At 51.7% G+C, this 20,686-nt stretch overlaps 1 protein-coding gene across 9 annotated transcripts in view; it reads right to left on the reverse strand.

The window, feature by feature from the left end:
* Nucleotides 1-2,736, reverse strand: part of Ttc7b (tetratricopeptide repeat domain 7B) — a 213,979-nt gene extending 211,243 nt beyond the window's left edge. For 2 of the 9 annotated variants that reach the window (XM_048799185.1, XM_048799182.1), the window contains exon 1: nt 2,400-2,726. In XM_048799185.1, coding sequence (XP_048655142.1) covers nt 2,400-2,549 — 150 coding nt within the window. In that variant the 5' untranslated portion in view covers nt 2,550-2,726. Of the gene's footprint in view, nt 1-2,399 lie in introns of all 9 variants that reach the window. The other 7 variants (XM_048799180.1, XM_048799181.1, XM_048799179.1 and 4 more) reach the window with 6 other exon arrangements.
* Nucleotides 2,737-20,686: the final 17,950 nt, after the last annotated feature.

The following is a 20,686-nucleotide window of genomic DNA, read 5'->3' on the forward strand; positions in this document are numbered from 1 at the left end:
AACTCATAGTCCGGAGGCACAGGATGGACACCCCAGGAGGGCCTTGCCAGGAGAGCTTGCCCGCACCAGTGACAGCAAGAAAGTAACTCGGTCCAGGCCACCCAGCTCCAGAGTGGAGGCAGAGCCCCAGCGCGGGGCCAGGTGCTTGCCTTGTGTGTAACAAGCACAATCTTCTTGCCCTAAACCAGAGGCAACCTCCTCATCCAAGGCTCCATCAGCGCTCACTGCAGGCTGACTGCTCCTCCCAGCCTCGGTCACTTGAGACACACTGGACTTTAGAAGTTCCACATTAGCCAGTGTGAGTGTGGCAACACACCTGTGCAGAAGCTGCTCGACTCTAGAACATGCTTTATAAGGTGAAGGAAGCTAAAAACAGCAACAAGAGGGAAACCCTTTGGTAGAAGCAATAAAACAACAGTAAAGGGCAGGTGTCCAGTGGGGTAGAGCTTTGAAAGCACTTCCATATTTCAACCTTAAAACAATCCTGACCCATGTCAGCCTACAGCTGAGAAACATGGAGTTCAGAGAAGTTAAATAACTTCCCAAGATCGCACAGTTTATAAGCCCAGGACAGGGACTCAAACTGTGGAATTTCAACTTGAAATTCAACGTTCTTACTACCACATCGGTTTAAAGAGGACAGAGAATAAAGACCAGGGAGATAAATGGCTAATGTTTCAAGATGAAGGTTAAGGATAGGAAAGAATTGAGCAGGATGTCTCCCTTAACACACAGTCACAGGCTCATACCTGGCAGGACACTTGGGTCTCAATGACTATCCTGTGAGCTGTGGCCCCACAGGCCCACTGTCCCTCCACTCTCTCCTGCTGACCAAGACTCACCCCAGTGTCTTTTGGTTAAGAACAGCAGATAGGCAGACAAACACTCCCTAACTTCATCCTAGGTGACCTGGCCCTGAGGACAAAAGGAGGGGTGATGAAGGCCTAGTGTAAGGCCCAAGTACAATGGCAGGTCCCCATGAGCCTGGGCTTCCCAGTGACAGCGGTGCCCTTGAGCTGGCCTCCCAGGGGCTAAGGTGGTCCAGTGCAGACAGAGAACCAGAGACCTTCTGAAAGGGTGTCCTCTGTCAGCACTTCCAGAAGGCATGAGGCACAGCCAGAGGGCACAGCGAGGCACAGCCAGCAGACAGTAACACCATCTTTCCAGGGCTTCCCAAGCCTCCTGGGACAGAGGCAGGGAGGTGGCCAGATGGCCAGGAGGAAGAACATGAATGAAGGCTCATAGTCTCAGAGCATGTGGGAACTGAGAGGATCCAAGCTCAGGCTTGCAAGAGCCCATTAAAACCATAGAACCTTGCCCCAGAGAGGAGCGTGACCTCCCCAGGGTCACAGAGAAAGTTGAAAGCAAACTCACGTTTCCAATACAGATGCAAAAGGTAAAGCCAAAAAAATCTGGCTTCTGACAACAGGTGGGTGAGTGCATACAAATGGACAAGAGTGAAGACCAAAGAAGTAGCCCCAGAAGATTCTGAGACCGAAAGAGAAGGAAAGTGAAAGAGAACTCATCATCAAAGGAAAAAAGAAGTCAGAGCTTCAAGAGTTCACATATAACTCTCTGTCCTCAGTGGAAATATATTCTGGGGGGAAAGGGGGCCCTAAGGGAGATGAAGGGACCCAGAGGATGGGGCTGAGATGCAGTTAATCATTTCAACAGAGTGGCCTCAGAAAGCAGTGAGGGCCAGACTTCAGTGATGGGCAGGGTCCACAGCTAAAGGGATGGGAGGAGGAGCAGGGCGAACAAGGAGAGATGCCCCTGTGGAAGGCGAGGGGTGGGAGGGGTTCCTGAGGAGCAAGGGGGGAAAGCAGGTGAGGAGCAGAGTGTGACGGGAAGGCAGACCAATGGGGAGCTGCAGTGTCCCATGCGAGGAGACAAGGGTCCAGGCTCAGGCAGGGAAGCTCCTGGTGCCCCCCACTCAGAGGCAGTGCCAGGCCTGTGGGAGTCAGTATGAAATCCCTGGCTCTGGGCCAGAGTTGCCCATTGCATTCACAAGCCACATGATTTGGTTAGGAAATTGTGCACTGATGACGCTCATAACCAACTTCTCTCTCTTCTACAGTGGGGCAAAGCGTCAGGCTGTTCTCTAAGCCTCAGAGTAACGCTGAGGTCACTCTGTTGAGGCTTTACTTCAAGCACCATGGGAGACTGGTGCCTTCTGTCAGGATGGTAGGTCACTGAGCACTCTCAGAGAGAGCCCCCCAGGGGTTCAGCTTGATGGCCCGGGAAGCTGGCCTGCTTCCAAAAGACGAGCCGTGCTGTGTGCAGAAGCACTCCAACATGGCCCCGTTCGTCCCTGGCCACCCTTCCCAGCCAACGCCTCCCAGAGGAGATGATGCCAGCATCCCTTGCTGTCCCCGCTTCATCCCAGAGGCCCATAGTACCTTGAGGTTCCCTCGGTCTAGGGCGGCGGTCAGATGCTTGCGGACCTCGGTCAGCTGGGGCTTAGGGCCTCGGGGACTGGCCCCCTGCCTCAGCGGATGTTCCTTCAGGTACTGCTCCAGCTTCGACTCCCCCAGGAGGAGTTCTGCCATGTCATCTACAAAACAAAGGGAGTCACTTAGTGGGAGCAAGGGACGGGTGGGCTGGGAAGGACCTGAGGGCCCTGCTCCCCATGGCTGTAGCCCAGCAAGGTCCTCCTGAAGCCTCAGAAGTTTAGATGGGTCTAGTGGGCACTGTTCCTTAGCAAGGAATGTACTGAGCCCTGTTCACTAGCAAGGAATGTCCAGCCGCATTGGCCAAGTACTCCGTCATCAGCCGTCTCACATCTGCTGACTCCAGAGGGATGGCTACACATTAACATGGAGAGAGTCAAGTTCAGGAGGGAGAAAACAAGGCTGTCTTTTGATAGGCGCTGGGTTGTGGCTCAGTGGTAGAGCACTTGCCTAGCATGTGTAAGGCATTGGTTCAATTCTCAGCACCACAAATAAATAAATGAATAAAATAAAGGTTCATCGACATCTAAAATTTAAAAAAAAGAAGATGAAGATACAGTATGATCTTACAACACACAAAAAACAATGTGACGCATTTCCAAGAGTGGGCAGTGAGGTCTGGCTCTTCTGCGAACATGGACCTGAGCTGGTGGGACAGCTCTATCTATCTGTACAGCTTCTTCATTTTTTTTTTTTTTTTTGCAATACCAGGAATTAAACCCAGGGCCTCACACATGCTGGCCAGGCACACCACCCCCGGCTCTTTTTTATTTTTATTTTTTTTTTATTTTGAGACAGGGTCTCTGAGTCGCCCAGGCTGGCCTGGAGCTTCCGATCCTCCCCTCAGCCTCCTGAGAGCTGGGATTACAGGTTTTTCCACCACACCTGGATAAAAGTCAGGTTCTTAAAATGAGTTTGGATTAAAAAGACCTAGATGCAAGGTCTCTCTGTCTCAAAGTCAAAACTACATAGACACTGATGTCTAGGCATATTCACAGAAGTTTTCACTCCTAAGATTAGTTACCACTTTGTAGCGTCTACACTGGCTGGTTGATTAGAATAAAAAGCTCACCCCAGGCTTAGCCCTTTGGAACTCCCACACCAGAATGCTCTGAATGCACCCACAGCAGCTCGGACACCCAGCTGAGCATGGTCTATTTTTCTGTGGTGGACAAAAAATAATTGTAACAAAATATAAAATCAGTTTTTAAAAAGTCTAGAAGAATAAGTCTCAAATCCACAATAGCAGTTATCCCTGGGGTACAGGGAAACTTTGATGGGGTGGCAGCCAAAATGGACTTTAGCATCACTTTTATTTAACACCCTGGTCCTAGAAAGGAGAAAGATTTGACTATTAAATGCAATTTAAAATTAATTCACAAAACAATCCCTGAGGACCCACTACGAGTCCAGTGCTCAGCCCATCAAAGGCCCAGGGCCAGAAAAGCCTCCTACACATCCATGTTAATCAACCCAAACTGCAGTCCACACGCCACAGAGAGCCCTGTCTGTGTACTGAGAAGCTGAAATCATATTTAGAAACAAGACCTAGATTCCGGGAGGAGCCCACGAGCAGCAGGATAGGGCTGGGGTAAGTTACTGGGCACAGGAATTCTTAAGACAGTCAAGAATACAAAGCAAGTTTCCCATAAGGAGGAGAGAAGAGCTGATGGTCAGCAGTAGCGTCCAACCAGAGGACAATGAAGCAATGCCCACAGAAGGAACAGAGACACGGTGTGGTCTCTCCAGATGGAACCAGCCCAAACACCAGCCGGCTAGGAAAGCAATAGGCAGCATCCCCCGGAAACATGAGCCTTTCTTGAGAAAGGAAATCTCCTCCTATGACACTGTCCAAAGCCAGGATGTGTATTACACTGACAGACTCTCTACAAATCTGCCACATTTCAAGTGGTCAGTAGCTACCAGTAGCCAATGACCATCACATCAGGTGAGAGTGTGATCATCGCTTAGAGAGTACATCTAAATATTTATCTCTATGTCTGTCATGACCCTATAAAGATATCTAAAATAATCTAACAAAAACAACAGGAATTTCTGAATAATAGAGTTGGAGATTTTTAAACTTTTCATCTTTGTAGTTTTAATTATTTATATTGAGCAGAATCATTTTATATTACTTTAAAATTGTAACTGTTCCTTAAAAGCTGGGAGTTTATGTGTGGGTATTAATCATGGCTATTTCTCTGATGTAAGATTATCAATCTATGCTGAACTTTTTTTCCTGTACATTTTAAATTTCCAAAAAATAAAATAAAGTAAAACAAAATGGAACATGGGATTCCAAGTACTAGAATCCCAGCTTGTGACCAATGACATCACCTCGGTTTAGAGGACAATTCTGCCCATCTGAGCTCAGGATTTCTCTCTCCCCATTACCCCCCATGATCCAGTCCCTCCACCTGCCTTCCTGCTCCAGGACCCCCTGACATCACATCTGATAGAGGGTACTGGGGCAGAATCCCTGCCCCAGAGAAAAACAACAGCAGGCCGGGACCCCTGCTCTAGTGCTGGAACAGGATGGCATTTCTCACCCCTCAAAGCATCAATTCTCCATCACAAAATGAGAGCCACGGGCTGGGGATGTGGCTCAAGCAGTAGCGCTCTCGCCTGGCATGCGTGTGGCCCGGGTTCGATCCTCAGCACCACATACAAACAGAGATGTTGTGTCCGCCGAAAACTAAACAATAAATATTAAAAAAAAAAAAAATGAGAGCCACGCCGTCCAGACTGAGCCTGGAGTTGAGGGGTTATCAGAGGCAGGGCTACAGCTAGGGTGGAGCATAGCCCTCAGCCGGGCCATTATGGGTAGGAGCACCTGGACTGGCCAGCAGGAGGGAAGGGCACACCAGGATCAGGGAAGAGCACGACCTAAGCAGTGGTGCAGAGGCCCAGGCAGGACAGAAACAAGAGCCCAGGACGAGGCTACAGTGTGGAGCTGGAGTGAGGATGGGGAGACAGGCCAGTCCTCCCCTCGGCTGCACCTCAGGATGATGTCCAGGGCCCTCAGTGTAGAAAACAGGTACCAGCCAGCCGCTCCTCCAGCTTCACACGCTCAGCATCCTGGGAGCCATTCGCCACTACTTAAGGAACACCCACTGAGGCATGGGTGGCCTCCCCCTGCCCGGGAACCACGAGTACCCCGGCCTGGGTGTTGCTGATCTGTTTGCCCTTCTACACTGGAAGAAGAGGCTGAAGGAAGAACCCGTGTGCGGTTTCTTTCTGAAGCCGGGCTGAGCACAATGTCTGGCCCAGTCAGTGCCCCATAACCAGTGGATTAATCTGATGACAGGGTTAGGCCTGCTGCATGTGTGGCAGCTACTAGCTACCCCTGAACAGCTATCACCCTCTTCCTCTAGTACAGAGGCTACAGATCACGCTTCCCAGGCCCCTGGTAACAGATGCTGCAGGCAACTGAGTCACAGCAGAGGGGACCACAGCCATGCAACCTCTGGGTTGTTCCTCTGGATTGTGCCTTGGCAATGAGTCTGGGCTAATGGACAATGACACTCCTTCTTAGCCCACAGGATGGAAGCTACTGAGGATGGCAGAAAACTGTGATACAGAGAGCCTTGGTCCCCAACACCCAGGAGCTAATGGTCACCAAGCCCCGGTCTGCTAATGGTCAATTATCACATGTGCGAAACATTACTTCTATCTGGTCTTGCTGAAGCCACTGCTACTCTGACTTTCCTTACAAGAGGCCAAGCTGATGTAAAGTGATCTCCTGAAGAAGAAACGGGCTTCCAGGTGAGATGGTCTGCCAGCACCGCCCCAAGTCCCCTGGGCTCCCACACAGAATCCTGCAGCTCCCGACCGCACCCTTTAGGTACTATTCCTTGCTTTTTTGTTATACATGTGCAATTTTTTTACCTAAACAAAAAATCTCATAGTTACAAAGAAGTAAAAGACTGCTACCCGAGTGCTCTGCAGGATTCACCACCCATAACTTCTCTGATCTCCTGACTCTGAGAAGGCACCAGTCTCGATGCCAAGAAGTGGAGGGAGCCCAGCTGGAGCAGGAACACCTGGCGGGGGGGGAGGGGTTTGCACTGAGAGAAGGGGGTTTTCCTCAGAATTAGGACATAGTCCCATACAGTCCCCGTCTCTCAGGACCACTCAATAGGATGTGGGGCCTAAGGAAGCTGAGTGTGATACTGGACTGGGAGAAGGAGGCAAAGCTCTCTCCAGGAACGTGCCAGATACACCTCTGCAAGGTGGAAAGTGGGGGAAAGGCCTTCCAGGCACACAACTGAACTAGGAGGCATGGCACAGCCTTGTCATTTGGGGAACTTCAAGTACTCTGTCAGAGCCAAACCCTAGAGTGCTGGGGGGGAGACAGTCGGGGGCCTTTGCCAGGTGGGTGAGGGTCCAGAAGGAGCTGCACCCTCTGAGCTTACGCTTGAGCTTGAAATCCAGCAGACTGGCTGTAAAACAGTTTTAAATTTTTTAAAAAATCTAGGCTCCGATGTAATCTCCCAAGCAAATTATGTTTTATTTGTTCCCCTTCAAAAAAGGTGAATTCCCTTCCACTCAGACTCCCAACCAGGAGGGCAGATATTAAAAACAGTATGAGCTCACGCCAAAGAAGTCATTCAGGGGCTGCAAGACTCAGTTCTAAAACAGAGAGTGCTGGTGGCCGGACAGCAAACGGTGAGCTCTGATGGGCTGGGCTTCAGGGACTCCCAGTTCAGAATCCACTGGCAACAAGGAGCCGGCGTCACTGGGCAGCTGCCTCTGCCAGCACGACCCGCTGCACACTAGGACTCTGAGCAGGCGAAGAGGCATCTGGGATACGTGAGAAAATTAATTCCAGTGGACTAAAAAATTAGAGGTACTATAGAAGAGGATCAAAATGGTAAAAGACACTTTTGTTTCCCACCAACATGGAGTAACAGGGACCAAATTCACCCTCCTGTGCCACCCTCCCCTGAAACAACCTCAAAAATAATGTCTCAGAACATTGGGACTGGGTGACACAGAAGAGGCCCCTGAGGGCCAGGTGACACCCAAGGTGAGCCCTAGGAGCTTCCACAAGCGACACAGAATCAGGGACCTTGCACAACTCTGTGCACACAGACTCCAGGCATCTGCCTTCTCTGGCCTCTCACCTACACGTGCACAGCAGGCCCAGAGGAGCACAGGCTGGGCTTCCACAGCTGCATGTGGAGCTGCCACCCTGCAAAGTAGGCTGGGCGCGTGACTTCCAGAATGGAGAAGCCCAGGCAGCATGACATACAGCAAAGAGCTTTGGCCTCAGGCTGCTTGGGGCCTGAATTCCACCACCCCACCCCCTTACTGGCTATGTGGCACAGGGCAAGACACCTGACGTCCCTAGCCTTAGTGTCCTCGTCTGGCTAGAGTAAAGATTATATATGCAATACCTACAGTATGAAGCAGGTGCTAAGTAGACATTCACTACCATTACTGACACCTTGTTTCATTTAGGACATGCAATTTCCCAAGATGGTCATGTTAGACACTATGGGGCAGACAGCTCTGAGACACAGTCCCTGTGCTCAGCGGGCCCATGTGTGGTTGGAGGATATGAACGCTGGCAACCTTCATTAACGGCCCAGCCACACAAAGCTCTTACTAGGTGCCATGCAGTGTACTAAGCTGTTTATGTGATCCCGACGGCCCTGAAAACACCAGGATGATGACACTCTTCTTATCCCCCCCTTACAGACAGGGAGCCAGGCACAAGCGGGAAAGCAGCCAGATTCCAGAGCAGCTCATCCTGGAGCTGGGATGTGAACTCAGGCAGGTCCCAGTTGTCTCTCCAGCAGGCCCGGCACAAACCACCTGGACATCGGCATTCAGCAGTGGCCCAGCTTCCCTCCTAACCAGCTGTGCGACCCTGGCCACACCGCTTGGCCCATTTGCTGCAGGGGCTGGACAGGCAGTTCTGGAGCCCCTTCCTGCTCTACCTGCTAGGATCCTTGGGGAATCACAGTGAGGACAGGCTCTGGGAAGCCTGGGACTGGTTTTACATTTCCCACTGCATTTCTTGGGAGTTTAGGCCAGGCAGCAGGAACCAGCCTCCCCATGATGGACATGAATTCAATATAAATCCTCAGCAAGGAGAGGCATTAGCCTCAGGGGACTGGTTCTCTGGTTCTGCTCCAAAGAGACAACCCCAGGAGCCTTGTGATGGCGCAGCTAGATGCATGGGGATGCCTGGATTCCCTGGTCCCCCAGGGAAGGGGAGCTATGGCCTGTGACCTTGAAGTGACTGCCCCTTCCTCTCAGAGTCTCCCCTGCAGGATAGCAGCTGATATGCCAACTTTTGATCAGATGGGACAGGAGGGCTATTCCTGGGGTTCTTCATATCAACCACCTGGGGTTCGTATGTCAACAGAGACAGGTTTAAGTCTACTCAAACGGCTCCTGGTGTGGCTGTCATCCCAGAGGACAAAGCAAAGCCCTATTCAAGCAGAATGGTTCTCCAGCATCCCCTTGGACACATGCCAAAGACAGCCAGGTCTCCAGTTCTCAAGTCTCACGGGGATTCGATCTTCTCACTTATTGGGCTTCTTATAAGTCACAGCTAACAGCATTTTCAGGGATTCCTCATCCCCCCAAAGAGCGCTGATAGGAAAGCAGGCATGATCGTGTGGTGCTGGTAGGAATATTAATCAACAAGGGTGACTCCAGGGGCAATTTAGCAGTTTCTACATGATAAATCATACATCTGTATCACCTAAGCAGAAATTCCCATTACAGGAACTTATAAATAGATGCACCCTTGAGCACAAATTCACAGGTATAGGGACACTGATTTTTGTGCAACCTGACTGATAACAGTAAAAATAGAAAGCCACTTACAAGGTCCTTGACAGAGGACCTGTTCAATAAATTCAGATGTGCCCTGAACTAGTTCATCCATGAAACAAAAGCAGCAGATTAAACACAAAGCCATAGTAGCCTGACCACACAAATGGCCTGTGTCCTCTCACATCCTGAGTCCACATGCTATGTGGCCTCATGCACTGACCCTGGGCTTGGCTGCCGTGACCAGAAGGACCAATAGGCCTCTGATACACACACTCCCAGCTTAGAGAAAGGGCTTGCTGGCTTCCTCTTCCCCCTGGTTACCTATGGCCACCATGAGCACATACTTGGGCTAGCACACGCTTGTACTCAGCTGAGGATGAGTCACTGGAGGATGGAAGGCCACATGAAGCAGAATGAAGTTGTCTCAGCCAAGGCTCCAGATACATGAGAGCACCCAGTCCAGAGCAGCAAGGTCACCATGCTGACCTCCAGAGGGCCACCAATGCATGAGTGAGCCCTGGTGAGCCCAGAATCATGAAAGATGGCCAGGATGGTTGTTGTAGGGCACTAAGTTTGGGGCTGACTTGTCAGACAGCCACAGCTAACAATCTCAAAGACAGAGGGGGAAAAGCAAGATACAAAGGAGGGTATACACTAGGTCATTACTGTGTATACACAAAGACAAATAAATAACATACTTTCTTATAAAAGTACAGAACACTTCGGAAAAGAACCCCGTGAAAGTCTCAAGAGGGGCTGCGTCGGTGGCTGAGACAGTGCAGAAGGAGGTCAGTTTTCACACTACGGAAGGTAGATTTACAGTGGCTCGATTTATGATTTTCCAACTTTACGATAGTACAAAAGTGAGACACATTCAGTGAGAACCACCACACTTTGGGTTTTGAATTGTGTCTTTTCCCAGGCTAGCCATATGCAGTGCCAGGCTCCCTGGAGAGGCTGTCAGCATGAGCCATGCCATCATGATCACATGTATATATTCGTAAAAAACTGTGTAGATGGGCTGGGGATGTGGCTCAAGCGGTAGCACGCTCGCCTGGCATGCGTGCGGCCCGGGTTCGATCCTCAGCACCACATACAAACAAAGATGTTGTGTCTGCCGAAAACTAAAATTAATAAATAAATATTTAAAAAAAAAAAAAACTGTGTAGATGATTTTGCCCACCGTAAGCTGATGAAGTGCTCTGAGCATACTAAAGGTGCAGGCTGAGCACTGATGCTCAGTAGGTCAGGTGTATTAAATCCACTTTTAACTTAGGATATTTTCAACTTAAAATGGGTTCATCGGGATATGGCCCCATCATAAGTCAAGGAACACCCTATGCTCTTTTTAATTATTGGATTTTCATGAACATTCAATATCTACACAAAACAGTAATCAGTTAACGTAAAAAAGAGAGAAGAGCTATAACACAATGTGCCCTGAATCTCAAGCATCTGGACTGGCTACCCACAGAGGGGTTCACCCAACCTGAACCATCACTCAGAGTCAAGTGAAGAGTGTCACATCCACAGCGACTCCTGAGAGCCATCTCTCACTCTTCCTGGGCCACCAGCCTCTCACATGCACATACGCTGGGTCCTCAGCATATTCCTGAGGCCATGGCCATCTGTGTCACATAGGGAACCTGGACACACTGTGTCTCACTCCCTCTCTGCCCAAATCTCAGCATCCTCTATGACCTACTCCAGGTCCACCTGGAGCAGCTTCCCCAGCTCATGGCCTGGGCTAGCCAGGGTCCCACAGCATCCTACAGGTCACACATCACCAGCAGCACTGCCGGCACCAGGACTTGGAGCTGTGAAGGAGCAGGGCAAAGTCTCTGCATTCAGCAGCTCACCCTCCAGACAGGGAAGACAGAGAAACCTGAAAAGGACCAGAGCGGGACAAGACTGCAGGGAATTAAAACAGGGCAGTGCACGAGCAAGTGACTTGGTGGCTACTTCAGACTCAGTGGTCAGGTCAGGAAGAGACCCTTCAAGGAGAGGGCACCTAAGCAACAAGGAGGTAAAGTCAGGCACTCAAAGACCTGAGGGTAGAGGGTTCCAGGAGGGTGAAGGGTCATTAAAAGACCTCAAGCTGGACCCAGCTGGTGTGGTCTGGGAACAGTAAGAAGGCCAAGCAGCTGGAGTGGAGGGACAGCGCTGCCGGTGGGGTGGGGGTCAGGGGGCGGTGCGGAAGGTCCAGCATGCATTGAGCGCCATGGGAGGCCTTTGAGGGCTTACAGCGGGGAGATGAAAGGCTCTGATTTCAGTTGCTGAACGCTCCCTCTTGACAGCCGTGGAAGGAGCAAAGGCAAGGACAGAAAAGGTTACTGCAGTAGCCAGGTGAGAGGTGACAGCAACTTGGACAGGGGTACGGAAAGAAATAGTGCAGGAAGGGAGAGAGAAACTTGAGTCAGGACACAGTTTGGAGGAAAAATAAGCAAGGCTTACTAATGGACTGGACTGGAGATGTGGGATGCAGAATAATGGCCCCAAGGATGTCCACATGCCAATCTCCGGAACCTGTGAATATGCACTTGACCTGCAGAAGTGCTGAGCATCCTGAAGTAAGTTTCCTGAATAGTCCTGTGTGCCTTGGGTCCTTAGAAGAGGGCAGCAGAGGGTCCACATCAGGGAGGGCATGGATGTGACAACAGAGACAGAAGAGAGACTGGGGAATATGGAGGGAGGGGTCATGAGCCCCATGACATGTACAGCCGTCTCTTGAACCTGGACTAGGCAGGGACACAGGTTCATCTCTGGAGCCTCCAGAAGCAACGCAGCTCTGATGACACTTGATTTTGTCCAATGAGGCCCATTCTGACTTCTGGCTGCCAGAACTCTAATGAAAGAATCCATTTGCATTGTTTTAAACCAGTAAATGTGGGATAATTTGTTACAGCAGCCACAGGAAACTAACAGATGATGGAAGAGGAACAGGGAGAGAGCAAAGACAAATCCTGTGGACAGTGGAACCGCTCGCTGTATACTAAAGAGGGGAAAGGCAGCCAAGAGCTCTGTTTGGCCAAGTTCACTGTGCAATGACACCGGTTTCCAGATACAGAACTCAAGCCACACGGAATCTGGAAGAGACTGAGCAGGAAGACGCAGGAACGGAAAGGAGAGCACATCTCTTACAGAAGCCAAGATCAGGCGAGTCCGGAAGGAGGGAGTGGTCAAGTGGGCTAAAAGCGGCTGGAACTCCGGGTGAGATAAGAGGAGGCCACGTTAGATTTGGCAATGTGGAGGCAACACCAGATGGTGACCTTGACTGGTGTCTCTGTGGGGTGCAGGGACAGGAGCCCCACAGTGGGCTGGGGAGGTGCCACGACAGGGAACAGAGAGCTGAGGCGGGGCTCAGAGCACTGCAGTGGGGACTAAGGAAGCTTTTATCAGGACAGACCAGGGAGCAGTGCGGGCCCAAGGGCGGGGCCAGAGAGAGGCGGGATACTACATGGCACGGGCCTGAGAGGACCCAAGCTCTGAGTAAGCTGAAGCACTGGTGGCCTCTGAGGGAAGCCCGGAAGCAGTGACAGGGGAAGCTGGCAGACCAGCAGTAGGGGTGAAGGAGTTTCCTAATTGCTCTTACTTCCTCAATAAAGTATGAGGCAAGGTCACAGGCTAGGAGCCAGAGGGTGGCCTTCAGGGGGAGAAGTGAGAGCAAGTTTTGGAAAGTTCGACTTCAAGCCGATGAGGAGTGGCAGCGCTCTCTCCCTGAGCTTTGGCCATCATCTGCACACGGTCAGCAGGTGCACGGGCGGGCATGCACAGGCCCAGGTGGGCAAAACCAGGGCGGGGACAGCAACTGGTACATTAGAAGGGAAGGGCACACATCACTACTACAAGACATGGAGTAGTCATCCCTGCCAGTTCTTAGAGTGCACGCAAGCCTTCCAATGGCTGCCCCTCCCCAAAGTGAAGGCCGAAAGCCCTGTAACTTGTCTCCTTTGCTCTTACGTCCATCCTGTCACTCTCACATTTGGGCTCTACGGCCAGCGCTGGGCACGCAGTAGGTCCTCAATAAGCATTTCCAAAATGACTCCATCAATATACACATTCCCCTCTCATGGACAGAGCCCCTCCAGCCAAGTGCCTGCTCTCAGGAGGCTCAGCCCCCTGGGGCGTCTGACACACAGTGTGCCCGTGACCCGAGCCTTCCAGTTCCTACCTCAGGGCTCCAGCAGGCCCACCCGCCTCCACCCCAACCCTCTAGGTTTAAACCGTGACCCAGTTCAGAGGCCTGAGCACTTGGAAGTCTTGACTGAAAAGCAAAGATGGCAAAAGTCACAGATTAAGAGCCCAAAAGAAGCTGGCAAAAACGATTCTGAGAAAATCCTGGTAGGGAGAGCCCGGGCGTCTTGCCAAACCTCCTCCCCACGTCCACACGGAAGCTGGAAGGACAGGATGGGAGAGCACAATGTGGGGACAGAAGATAGTGCCTCTCTGCGCTGGCAGAACAGACGCGCCTGCTGGCCACACTCTTACACACAGCCTCCTGCCACACGCGTTCTCTCTCCCGCAGCACAGTCACCACACACCTACTCAAACTCACACACTCCTGGAGAAACCTGCCCCACGAGAAGAAAAGGTCACTTTTCTTCTGCTGGAAGGTCACATGAAGTCCCTGTTACATGTCTGGAGTGGTGTGGCCTGTCCTCTGAGCTCTGAGGGCAGGAAGTGACTCCAGGGCCAGGGGATGCCGTCAGGCAGCCCAGAGGCTTGAAAGTGGCTTCTTCTCAGGAAGCCAGCTCCCTGCGACAAGGCACACACGCCCACTGGTGTCGACCTGCACTCAAGGACACCGTCTATGGGGGATGTGGACACCAGTCCTGCAGGTGGTAGGAAGACCACAGACAGTCAGAGGAGGGTCAGGAGTACATGATATTGGGGCTGGGCCTGAGGAACCCTCCAAGTGAGGTAGGACTTCTCCAAGTGTGATTCCAGGCAGGAAGTGGCCCAGCTGGGAGGTGGCAGGAAGAGGCAGGGAGCAGGCTCCACAAAGTGTGGGGCCAGCTGCAGAGGGTTTCAGAGACCCACCTTCCCAAGACTTTTTCTGGGCCCAAGACTCAGTAGAAACTCAACTCCCTTGACCCAGCAGGCCAGCAAGGGAAGTGGCATTTGCTGCAGGTCCTGGGCCTGGCTCCCCCAACAGGGTCACCTTGCCGACTGGCTGCCCTGGGGGTGACTAGCTTGAGAGAAAACAGTGCTTCTCATTGGGCTTCTGACCTGTGAGGGCCAGAGGGGTAGGTCCTCAAGGGAGTCAGGCCTCACAGCACAGGTGAGCAGTCTGAATGTGCAAAGGGGGACAGCAGGGCAGCCGACCACATCCTGGGAAAGGCCGCCCAGCAAGTGTCCACCTCAGTTCCAGGAGAGCCTTAGCAAGGGCAGATAGGTAACAGCACTCAGTCAGCTCTATTAGAAACCCATGAGCCAGGACTCACCCAAAGCCCCAGGCAGGAGGGTCACCCTAAAGATGACACCAACAGCCTTGCCAGGTCTCACGTGGCCTCTGCCTACTCTGGGCCTCCATAGCCCTCGTTCCTCTCCCATTCCAGACCTGATCAACCTTCTGCTAAGCCTCTAGTACTAGCAGAGCAGAAAAGTGAGTCTTGGGGTCATTCCGACTCCTCGGGATGGTGGCTGGCACACAGTAGATGTTCAGCAAGTGTTTGGTAAATAAATGAATCCAAGTAAACTCCTCCAGGGCAGAGGCCAAGTTGTTCCCTTAATGATCAATTGTGCACTGGCCACGTGCCAGACACTGTCATTGGTGCTTGGGACACAGCAATGAGCAAAAGTGGCAAAAAGGCCTGGCCCTCACGGGGCCAAAGGCAGTCACACTCGCCCCTGACTCCAATAACAAACAGCACCCCAGCACCCTGCGCCAGACCCACCAAAGCACTGAGCAGATGCATGGAAGAGGAGGGCTGTGGAGTCTGTCACATGTGGGTTGAAGCCCTAGTTCTGTGACCCGGTTAGCATGTCTACCTTCAGCTTCGGGCCTCAGTCACAGTCGGGCACAGGAAGCCCCTGCTGCACGTCTTGCTGCATTCACTGTCATTGCTGTCCCTGTCACTCTCCTTCTGCACCCTTGATCCCCTGCATGGACTGAGCATCTGGGTCCTTCCACCCTCCCTCCACACACGACACTCCTGACTTGGCCAAGCGGCTTCCAGATGCTGCCAGTGCCAGAAACTACAGTGTCTCGTTCACTCCTCCAGCAGCCTGCGCAGGAAGAGTGGGGCTCAGCGGCTGAGGAACTCACCCAGGGCGGGATCCGAACCCAGGACTGGCAGGGCATACCACTGCTTTCTCTGGCACGAGGTTCTGGCCCCCTTGCTAAATACCTCCATCCACTGATGGGATGATCTGCCATCCCACTTGCCCAGACTGAGGGGGTTCCTGGGACTCAAGACTTTCAGTGCTGGGGCTGGGGTTGTGGCTCAGCAGTAGAGTGCTCGCCCAGCACTTGCAAGGCCCTGGGTTCCGTCCTCAGCACCACATAAAAATAAATATATAAATAAAAGGTATTGTGTCCAACTACAACTAAAAAATACTTATTAAAAAAAAAAAGACTTTCAGTGCTAAACCCCAACACTACCACCCTGCCCAAGGCCCTCCCTGGCACTCTACCAGGCCTTACCCATTGCTGCACAAGCCCACCCTGGTCTCAGCCCTTCAGGAACCCAGCTGCATCCTGTGTGTCTTGTGACACTGTCATTGTCCTTCTCAGACTGCAGGGTCACGTGCTGTCTCAGCACTTGGACAGTCATCTCTAAGGACTGTTCCTGGGATACCCCACACCACAACGACCTAGAGTGCTGGCTGACACTCCTGCTTCCTGACCAACCCACCAAGACCTCCTGAAGTAGAAGCTGGGGTCGGGCCTGGCAATTGGAGCTGCTGCCGGAAGGTCGCATGACCGTCCTGACCAGCAAGCCCTCCCTGGCTAGGGACCCACTCACTCTTTTTCTCCTGATGCCCCCTGACACCTGGTCTATGCCCACACACAGAATGTAGTGGTACTCATTAAACACTAACCCTGTGATTCAGAGCAGGGGCTCCACACTGCCCACTCAAACCTCCTGAGTGAGGCACAGTCTGAATATTCAGACTCCAGACCTATGTTGGGCCAAGAGGATCACCCCACCCAGAGCAGATGTCTAGAACTCTATAATGCCCAGATTCCCTCAGTCCAGTACTTCTCAGAGTGTCACAGCCTAGCAGCCTTCAGATCACCTGTGGGCTTTTTAAGAACACAGCCCTCTGGCCTGCTAGGTCAAGATCTCTGGGAGTGGGGCTTTGCAATATGGATTCTCTCAGTGATGTTTTGACATGACCAGTTTAGAAAACACTAATGCAATAGAATAAAGCAACTTTCAGAAGTGGGATAGAACCCAGCTTAATTGACGTCGCCAGGCCTCAGTCTACTTACCCCTGAATGAGAATTGCAATCTCTGACCTCAATTACATGGGGTCTATGTAAAAGTCAATGCCCCAAATCTGGTACATGAGAGAAGAATGATTGCATTCTTCTCCCCTACTGGCACTGTTTCACACTGGGAAGTTGAGAGAACTAAAGCTTCAGAGGATCAAGTGGTGCCCACAAGGTCACTTGGAGGGCAAATGGATGAGGATCCTGGCTCCAGGTCTGAGGGGCCTCTGAGAACCAAATAGGGTCCACTCTGCATAGTTCTGGCATGTCCACCGTCACAAGTTGGATGAGCAGCAAAAAATCCCAAGGGTGGCAGGGGCTGCTGCCACTCCATTAGGTTTCCTGCAGCTTGTGGCTGTCCTTCATATTTTATATGGCAGCCACCTAGCCGACCTGCCAAACATCCTTGTCTTGGTGACCGATGGGGACGATTGAGAAGTCTCAGAAAAACACTCCTCTCTTCATGGCCTTCTCAGATGGGAACAGTGGCTCTCACACATGTCAAAGGCCAGCAACCCTCCACCATCTGCCAAGCATGAGGTCACCCACAGGGGCATAAAGCCACCCATGTGAGGCCAGTGGGAATCAGGAGCAACGGCCATTCCCAAGCACCCAGGGCCAAGCTGGTCAGGCAGTAGAGGTTCCAGGGAAGGGAGGGGGTGGGCCTACAGCATGTGAGCACCACACGCCACTTCCAGGTGCTCTCGGTGAAGGAATGCATTATCTCCCACAGCAGGAAGACCAGAGAAGGGCTGCTCCAGGCAGGGGGACCATGTTCCTCTTGTCTCTCTGTGCTGCCACCCTCTGTGGGTCACCTCATTCTTGGCCCAAGCATGCTCAGGGGCACGAGACAGTGGCAACCCCAGGTCTCAAAGATACAAACAATGTTATCCAGGTCAAGAAGAGAGCCATTTGCTCTGTTTTAAATAAGTAAGTGGCTCTTTAGCAGGAAAAAAAAAAAAAAAAAAAAAACTTTTCCCGAAGTATCTCCATCAAGCAAATGCCTGGTGATGTCCCATTGGCCAGAACCAATTCACATGCTCATACCTCAGTCAATCACAGGTAAGCAAGTAGAATTACTGGGCCAGAGCCCACCCAGTTAAGAACATGGTACACCAAAGGGCGGCCCCTAAACAAATAAGGGGCTCATTCAGAAAGGAAGAAAACGGGTGGATGTGGAGAATGCTGAACTGGCCACCAGGGAGCCTCTGATGGCCACAACTCATGATCCCACCAGCCCCAGGCAAACCCCAGCCCCAGCAGGGTGCTACTCTTCTGGGACATATTCTCACTAATGATGCAGCCTTCACTCCCACTGAAAAAGACCCTTGACCTTTTTTCCTTAGGCCTGTTCCATTTGCTCAGAGGCCCTGGCTCATGAAAGGCTGTGACTAAGTCAACAAGCACACCAGGAATGTGCGGTGGCCCAACACCATGATTTAGGACCATAAAGTAGAACTGCGGCCCTTAGCCCTCTTGAGGCTGGCTGTCTGGTAAGGAGAAAAGGCACACACCAAGAGAGGGGTTCAGGAAAAAGAAACCTGTATTGGAGGATAGGAGACAACAGTACCTATCACCACCTCCAGCAGATAACAGCCAGTTCCCAGAAAGGCTAACTCTTACTCCCACACTATAGACTCTCAGTTAAATCTTAGCCTTGTTTCCAAAGAAGACCCTCGGGCACCCAAGACGCTGTGCTAAGTACTCCCAGATATTTTGGGTTTTCCTTCATTTGGTTCTTATGACGACCATACAATCTGTCACTATCGTGACTGGTTCACAATACCTGATCAATATTTTCTGAAATTTCAGAACTCTAAAAGTCAAAAGGTGATTTTGTTGTTATTCACTTACCAAAACCTCAAATGAACTGACATGAGGCTGTTTATAGTGTCTTTATCCCTTTTTCAATGACAACTCGTAGGTTTTGATGCAGAAATACTGACGTGTTTTATTATGAAGTGCTGCCCCAGGGCCCACTGAGAACATCACTCGGTGTCTAGAATATGTTCCATATTCTTAAAAAATTCTGCATTCTGAAACACACCTGGCCCAAAGGATTCAGAAAAAGGACTCTGGGTGTGTGTCACTACTTTACAAATGGGGCTTTCCCTCAGGAAGCAGCAGAACACCTTGGCTCAGGAGCTGGCGCTCTCACCCACTCTGCCTGCTTCTGCCACTCACTGGACAGTGGCTTTAAGGAAGCTGTCTCCCTCTCTGGGCCTGTTTTCTCATCTGTAGGAAGATGGACTAGATCAGTGGATTTAAGGGGTTTTTTGTTTATATTCCATTTCTTCAAAGGAAACCTTAGAGGAAAACATTACTGCAAGCAGGTATGGTGGCGCAGGCCTGTGTCCATCTAGGAGGCTGAGATGACAGGATCCCTTGAGCCCAGGAGTTCAACACCAGCCTGGGCAACACAGCAAGATGAAAGGAAGGGAGGGAAAGAAAGAGAGGAGAGGAGGGGGAGAGAGAAGTGCAGCTGCTCCAGTGGGTGAGGCCTGATGGCTGCTAATGCTGTTCCCAGACGGGCCCCGACAGCACAGCTTCAGAACTGCTGCACGCCGTGATGGCTCAGGTCTTGCCTGGTCCTAGCACGGTACAGTGGTCTTCCCCGAAGCAAACTGCCTTTTCTGTGAAGGAAGAATAACTGGAAGAACTTGAGCCAGACCTTGACAGATGGGTAGGTTTTTCATTGACAGAGAGAATTTCAGAGCCAAACAGTGTGAGCAAGGGCATAAAGACAAACAAGGGGTGCAGGAGGGTCCAGAAGGCCACGCTGGCCAAGGGATGAGCGGGGAGAGGGGCAGTGCACCCAGGTGAGGGGCCAAGCACGGGAATGCCAGGCACCCTCCTCCTCCAAGCACAAGGCCAGGGAAGAGCTGGGCAGGCCCAGCCCCAGTGTCCAGGCCCCAGAAGTCAAGGTCCTTCTGCCCTGACTGCTGTGACCATGGGCTCCACGGCCTAGATCAGGGCCATCAATCCAAAAGTAAGGATATATGGTTGCCACAAAGATGTGTCCTTCAAAGGACAACAGGTCAGAGTATTTGAAAGCAGGACGCTGGCCTGAGAAGGCTCAGATGAAGAATCACCGGAGGTCTCACTGTTGTCCCTCTGCCCCTTCTGAGGGCAGTCTGACTCCCAGGGCTTTGTTGTGCCCCAGAAGTGTCCCAAGAAGCCACTCCTAAACATCAAGGCCACCTCAGAGACTCAGTTAAATCTCAGCCTTGTTTTTGAAGAAGCCCCTTGGGCACACGGAACCCTTCCCCTCTTTGAGAAGGCTGAGAAGGCAGGAGGGGGACCCTGTCCAGAAGGGGAGCCAGACGCCCTCCCCACCCTGCCTCCAAACAGCAGGAATCCCATCACACACAAAGAGCTTCACCCCACTTCATCCTAAAGACATTTTGTAGCCAAACTTTGGCCCAGAAGAAGCATCATTTCCTTGCCTACATATCACCAAGAAGTAATCAAAATGTTTCAAAATCTCAAGGAATCAGACAGCAATGATCCCTTCAAGGAAAAACCACTATTTGGGGCCTGAGTGTTCTAAGTGAGCTGAGTAACAGCTTGCTTAAGAAGATTACCAGGCTGGCAAAGAGAGAAGCCACCACGGGGGCAGAAGAGGAAGGGCTGTCAGGGGGCCTGGCCGGGCCTCCACACAGGTTGCCACCCCTGAACCACCTGGGAGTCCTGAGCAGGCCGAAGCTCGGGTGTCTCATCTCTAGTTCCCCTGCTCTTTTTTCCCAGCCAGGTAAGGACCAGGAGTTGGCCTGCCTTGCCCAGGGTTACGTGGAGCTGCTGAGAGAATGAACAACAATTTACCACATCCCAAGGTTTCCAGGGATCAACCCGCTGAATCCTCACAGCCACCCTGTTTTACTGATGGGAAAGGCAGGCTCAGAGAGGTGAAGCAACTGGCCTGAGGTCACCCAGTCAGCTACAGGAGAGTCTAGCTCAGATGTCAAATCACCACACTTCATGCACAGCAGTGAATTCACCATTG

This window comes from Marmota marmota, unplaced genomic scaffold (assembly GCF_001458135.2).
Source record: "Marmota marmota marmota unplaced genomic scaffold, marMar, whole genome shotgun sequence".
In the NCBI taxonomy this organism is placed as follows: Eukaryota; Metazoa; Chordata; class Mammalia; order Rodentia; family Sciuridae; genus Marmota; species Marmota marmota.